Source organism: Erithacus rubecula, assembly GCF_903797595.1.
Source record: "Erithacus rubecula genome assembly, chromosome: 2".
Classification (NCBI taxonomy): domain Eukaryota; kingdom Metazoa; phylum Chordata; class Aves; order Passeriformes; family Muscicapidae; genus Erithacus; species Erithacus rubecula.
This window is the reverse complement of record NC_136685.1, coordinates 97,495,672-97,502,016: the sequence shown is the minus strand read 5'-3', so window position 1 is coordinate 97,502,016 and position 6,345 is coordinate 97,495,672. Positions and strand designations below refer to the sequence as shown.

The 6,345-nt window shown below is 43.3% G+C and overlaps 1 protein-coding gene across 1 annotated transcript; it reads left to right on the top strand.

Annotated features, from left to right (window-relative positions):
- Positions 1–34: 34 nt before the first annotated feature.
- POLR3F (RNA polymerase III subunit F) lies at positions 35–5,614 on the top strand. The gene is made up of 9 exons (XM_079297606.1): positions 35–152; positions 581–698; positions 1,505–1,572; positions 1,684–1,751; positions 2,001–2,113; positions 2,660–2,803; positions 3,680–3,787; positions 4,474–4,665; positions 5,233–5,614. The coding sequence occupies exons 1-9, from the start codon at positions 97–99 to the stop codon at positions 5,308–5,310; spliced, it is 945 nt and encodes a 314-aa protein (XP_079153732.1). The 5' UTR covers positions 35–96; the 3' UTR covers positions 5,311–5,614.
- The last annotated feature ends 731 nt before the right edge of the window (positions 5,615–6,345 follow it).

Genomic DNA, 6,345 nt, shown 5'->3' with positions numbered 1-6,345 from the left:
CCCCCCGCCCATTGGTCGTTGCGTAGCAACCGACCCCGCCCATCCCTCCCGGCGCGCACCTCTGACGTCATCTGCCGCGCCGGAGCGCGCCGCGCTATGGCGGAGGTGAAAGTGAAGCCGGAGGTGCCCGACCCCATGGACATCGAGAACAGGTGCTGCGGGCGCCCGCAGGCGGACACGGAGGCTGCCGGACGGGGGGTGGGTGTGTGGAGGCACGAAGGACGCGTTTTGGGGCGGGGGGCAGCAGGCGTGGCGGGGCCTTGTCGTTCAAGGTCTGAGGGGGGTGGTTCGACGCTCGGGTGTTAATTAAAAATAAGTGCTGAGGGTTGTTGGGGACGCAGAGAGTTTCTTTAGGGGGCAGTGGGGATTGGGTCAGGTCACTTTTGGCTGTCCCGGCGTTTTTATGTTTTTTCTGGGAAATGGTGCACAGGGAGTTGGTGCCGAGCTCCCTCAAGGAGTAATTGATGGTTTTCCCTTGATTTGCTCCTGTCGCTCTCTTCCGTCCTGACTCCAGGACTGTTCGGGTTTGGTTTTGGATGCAGCAGCACGTGTCTTTTAAAGTGTTTCTCTGCTCCTGCAGGATCATAGAGCTGTGCCACCAGTTCCCCCATGGCATCACGGACCAGGTGATCCAGAATGACATGCCTCACATGGAAGCCCAGCAGAGAGCTGTGGCCATCAACAGGCTGCTCTCCATGGTAAGGACAGCCCATCTCCCTCAGCACACACAGAACCCATTCCCCAAGGATGGGGAATTAATTAGCTGTAGAGAAAAGGATGGATGCTGGCCCTTGCTCTCATATGGGAAGATGTTCTCTGAACCCCTCACAAAATCTCAAGCTTGTGGGTTGCTCTTATGGCACACAGGTGAAACCTGCCAAATCTGTAAGGACCAGCTAGTAATGAAAGAGTGAATGTTAATTAATGCTGTTATACACACTTACACTCTTAGGATTGTCTAATTGCTTTCCCCTTCAAAATAGGAAATAAGGACTTTTCTTGGACACAAGCATGCAGAGCAGAACAATCTTCTTGTGTGTGTGAGGGATGCCAGTATTTGCTTCTAAGAGTCACTGCCCATCAAAGCTGCCAGCTTTCCAGTGATGGCCACTTAATAAAAAGTAGAACTTTGCTACTAGAATTTGGAATTGCTCCAGACCTGCACCATGATTGCTGTGCAAATGAGTGCTTGGGTGGAAACAGAGCAAAGTATACAAGAACCTGATATCCTTTGTACCATGTAAAAATCAGGAGAAATAATAGGAATTGTGTAGATGTTGTTTGTTATTTCAGATAGCTGATGATAAGTGGAAACTTGTCAGGGAACAAAATATCCTCAAGGCTGTTATTGTTTCCAGTGGTTGGAAACATTAGTTTTCATTTTTCTTCATTTAGTTGACATTAAATAAGGTTTTTATTGTAGAATTTCAAAATATTATTCTAAAACACCTTCTGAAACAAGCTGTTTGAAAGAAAGTAAATGCATTGTGCCCATCTCTCCTAGGGGCAGCTGGACCTTCTGAGGAGCAGTGCAGGTCTACTGTACAGAATCAAAGATTCCCAAAATGCAAGGTAAGCTTGTGTTTGCTGGGTAAATATATTTGGAGCACAATTCTTATTTGAATCCAACTTCTTTCAAATTTTGGACCTTTCAGAAATCCTGATGTCTGTATTGTTTTACAGCAAAATGAAAGGCTCTGACAATCAAGAGAAGCTGGTTTACCAAATCATAGAGGATGCAGGCAACAAAGGTACTTTAAATTATGATTGTGAATGGAACTAACTCTGTTTGCTTATGCTTGCCCAGACAATACAAGTATAAAATCTCATACCCCCATACCTGCTTGTTTTTCCCCAGTCCCTTTTTTCCATTCCTTCCCTTTTGCTGACAGTGCTTTTGCAAGCAACCCAAGCAGTGTTCTGATGTGACTTTTGGTGGGTGTGTACAGCAACAAATGGTTTCTTCTATTTATTTCTGTTCACTTCTCTGTTTTTGCCAGGTATTTGGAGCAGGGACATTAGGTACAAAAGTAATCTGCCTTTAACAGAGATCAACAAGATACTGAAAAACTTGGAAAGCAAAAAGCTAATTAAAGCAGTTAAATCTGTGGCAGTGAGTATTTTGTGACTTTTTTTAACAATTTCAAACATCTGCTGCATGCAGGGGCCTGGGGGCAAAGAAACCTCATTTTGCCTCCAGCTTTGTCTTTGACTGTGCACCAGTGTTTGACTCCCTGTCTTTAGTGTGCAGGTTTGAGATGCAACAGATATTGGGTCCACAGGTCAGCTTCTCTGCTGTCTCTCTTCAGTTATCTGGTTCACACTGGGTTTGGCAAAGCAAGTGGAGGTAGAGAAGTTGGACATGGAAAAGCATTACCTTTTTTGTTTTCATGTGAAAGATGCTGGCTTCATCTAGTCTTCCAACACTATGTTATAAAATGATTAGGAATTGAAATGGGTTCTCTTTATCTCTGTGTTACCTGAGGATCAAACAGGTTGAGGATAGCTCAAGGCAGGTGGATTGCTGTGCCTTAGATAGTAATAAAGGAGTAATAAAATAGGAGTAATAAAGCTCTTTTGCAGATTATCTGCTTAAATGTTCCTTCCTTATGAAGCTTTCAGCTGTTGAGAGCTGTACATTTCCATTTCCCTCCAACAGGCATCCAAGAAGAAAGTCTATATGCTGTACAACCTGCAGCCTGACCGCTCTGTCACTGGAGGGGCCTGGTACAGCGACCAGGACTTTGAGTCTGAGTTTGTGGAGGTGTTAAATCAACAGTGTTTTAAGTTTCTGCAGAGTAAGGTGAGTGCCAAAGTCACCTGCCATTTGTTTGGTAAACAGGTGCCAGGCAAGGCAAGGAGGAGGAGTCAGACCCTCCTTCCAGGGTTTTCCAGCTGCCTGCCTTGTGTCGAGGTGGCAACTTGCCAGGAAGTTTTTGGCAGCATTGGAGCCTTTTGGCCAAAAATTGTTTCTCCAGGTTTTGTTTTGTCCCTGTCCCCCTCTGATTGTTGCTTGTGGAAGTTCTGGAACTGTGGAGGCTGTTACCTTTTATCTGATATTTCTCCTTTCTGTCTTCTCCCATTTTGTCTCCCTTTCTATTGGTGAAAGGAGATTAGTTATCTTCCCTTTAGTTTTAACCAATTTTGGAGTCTCCACCCTGTATAATTAAACTAAGTCACAAACCAGCAGCAAACGAGCACAGGACCAAAAAATCAAGGAAAACTTACTGTGGTTTCTGCAGAGCATCTCATTTCTGAGGGTGTAAGGTAGCAGTCAGTCAGGTAGCTCTGCCTAGAAGACAATTGCCCCTAGTCTAAATTTTCCCTGGTTCATTAAATACATCAGCAGATTGTAGCATTTGTCTGTTCCATTACAGTATATTTTTAACTGGCTTTAGGTACAGCAGAAACTTTTTTTTTGTCAACAAAATGCCAAATCCTGGTATTCCTTCATATTAATCTGAATTAAAGTGTAAATTTCATGTCGTTTATTATAAAATTATATTTGAATGAACACTACATTGGCTCACATACACTAGTCTTAAGAATATGGCTTTAAATGCTAAACATGTCCCAGAAATGGAACATAAGTTTTGTTTTTGAGTCTGCCTGAAACTGAACCACAAAGGAGGCTCTTGGCAGTGAGTGCTGACTATAACTAACCTTTGCTTTTTCTCAGGCAGAGGCAGCTCGAGACAGCAAACAGAACCCCATGATACAGAGGAACAGCTCGTTTGCCTCATCCCATGAGGTGTGGAAATACATCTGTGAACTGGGCATCAGTAAGGTCAGAACAGATTGATCTCACTGCTCTTAAAATTGCCAGTGCATGATTAGTGATAGGAGCTGAGTACTGCTAACTTGCTGAAGGTTTCACAGCTTGCATAGTGGAGGTCAGGTTTGTGGCTTTGTTGCTTTTTGGGGAGTGTCATTGATACTGCCTGGCATTCCAGGATAGCTTGTGCATGTGGCTTTTCAAAAATGTGTCAAAGAATTAGCATTGACTTGTTAACTGTCTCGGTTTAGATTTCATCATTTCTCTTAAGAAATTTCTCTTCAAAGAATTTTAGAGGAGGGAAAAAAAGGAGGGGAAAAATACCCCACCATTACTGGTTACCATCAGCAAGTATATCTTTAGCAGTCTTCTCCTTTTCTTCTTTGACAATTGTTTTCCTGCAAAACTGGAACTGTAATGTGCTAGGATGATGGAGACATCTCAGGTGCATAGAGAGATTATTTTTGGTAAGACCAAGACTAGTGTAGATCAAAAGTGCTCAGGAGGTAGGAAGTATTAGTATTTGCTTTTCTTTTTGCATCTGCACAACTCCATAAAGTTCCCAGTGAGACTGGTCTTTTTCTGGACTAGGTTAGAACTCTATGGATTTGTTACTTGTGATGTTTGTTCATTTCCTCCTTGCAGGACTCCGTGACATGCATCTTTCCTAACATCTATTTCCACAAATTGTTTCTTAGGTAGAGTTGTCAATGGAAGACATTGAGACCATTTTGAATACTCTGATCTATGATGGCAAAGTGGAGATGACCATTATTGCTGCCAAGGAGGGGACAGTGGGCAGTGTGGATGGGCAGATGAGGCTGTACAGAGCTGTTAGTCCTCTCATCCAGCCCACTGGACTGGTCAGGACACCCTGTGGACTCTGCCCTGTGAGTAACTAATTCTGTGTATCATTGCATGCAGCTCTTGAACAGGCCTGCAATGGTCAGATGGCAGATGGCCCCACGAGCCAGCCTAGAGACTAAGCCAGCTGTGCTTGAAAGCTGTCCCTGATGCCTTAGCTGTGGTATAACAGGTTCTGTAGGTGGTCTAAACACCTGCTCTGCCAGGTGTTTCCCACTTCCAGCCTGTCTCTTTACTGGACTGCATGTGAAAGGATGCTGTCAAATGTAGCTTGTTCCAAATTACATTATACTTCTGATCCCAAGTTGGCCTGTGTTTTTTACCAAGCTAAATTATTTCTGTCTAGATTTTAGTCTCTCTTCCCTGGATTGTGAACTGGTTTGTAGGTAAAACTTGCCAGCATGTCCTTTTGTAGTGGGATCTGTTTTTCTCTTCTCTGTCAGAACTGCCATAACTCTTCCTAGGTTTTAGCCCCTGTTAGACTAATGTTGCTGTACTGGGAAAGAAGCAGAAAACATGAGAGCATGTTACACACAGTAAGCATCATCCAACTGGAAGTTATTACTCTGCTGACACAAGGCTTTCTTTTGCAGGTTTTTGATGATTGTCATGAAGGTGGTGAGATTTCTCCATCAAACTGTATTTATATGACAGAGTGGTTGGAGTTTTAAAGTGGAGGAAAACTGTAAACTGGATTCATCCTTCATAGCCAAAGAGACAAAGCACCTTGCTTTTTTTAAAAGCAGACTTCTAAATTTGTAAGCAACTTCAGGACATGGAGGGACAAGCCAGCCATGTATAAGTTGTGCCAACTATACTGGGAGTGGACTGGAAGTGGAGTCAGTGCTGAAGATAAAGGCTGAAGTGGAAATGCAGATCCATTCTTGGACTAAAACTGGAGATGGCAACTAAGGTGATTGACATTAAAAAGATTTCTAAGCAACAGTTCAAAATAAAGTTCAAACAAGGTTTTGACATTTTAGTCTTAACATTTATTAGTCTCTCACAGCTAATCAGAAAAACTTGCTAACAAGTTGTACCAAGAATTCAGATTAATGCTACTGATGGATGCCTGAGTTCTAAACCTGACACTTTTCTCCCATGATAGCTTCCATCTAATTGAAGACCATCAATCTGTTGTGGGAAAGATTCTGAATATGTCAAACAGACACAGAATATGTCAAACTCTTACTGGTTTTTTATTATCTTTCTTGCCTGCTAATTTATCATTAAACCCCTGATTTTTCATATGTACATCTGTGCTTCATTTCCTGTATTACTGCCTGGTGCCTGCATCTGTAGTATTTATTCCTTCACCATCAAATTTCTGGTGGTGTGTTCTACAGCTGTGTCACATGCATGGATATCTCCACTGCAATTTTGAGATGTTCTGGGAAGGTATGTTTTCCACAAGAGAAAAGGCTAATGGGGATAAGTGCTATACAAAGAACATAAAAACCTCCCATGGTTCCTGTCCCATGCAGGGAGGGTATGGATGCAGAGGCAAAGGCTCCCTGTGTGGGAGCAGTTAGGTGTGTACTGCAGCAAACAATGAGCACTGATAAGCTGGCAAGTCCATGGAAGGACTTTGACTGTCCCAGCAAGGTGAGCACCCCTAGCTGGCTTTCCTTTTGCTGCAGTGCTGTCTCCAGGTAAAAGGAATGCATATCTCCACAGAGGCAGAAGAGCTCTTACAAAAGAGATGT

Coding starts and splice junctions, on each gene's coding strand:
- POLR3F (XM_079297606.1), top strand. CDS start 97: ATGGCGGAGGTGAAAGTGAAGCCGGAGGTGCCCGACCCCATGGACATC. Junction 1,752..2,000: donor AGAGGATGCAGGCAACAAAG/GTACTTTAAATT, acceptor TGTTTTTGCCAG/GTATTTGGAGCAGGGACATT. Junction 2,114..2,659: donor AAGCAGTTAAATCTGTGGCA/GTGAGTATTTTG, acceptor TCCCTCCAACAG/GCATCCAAGAAGAAAGTCTA.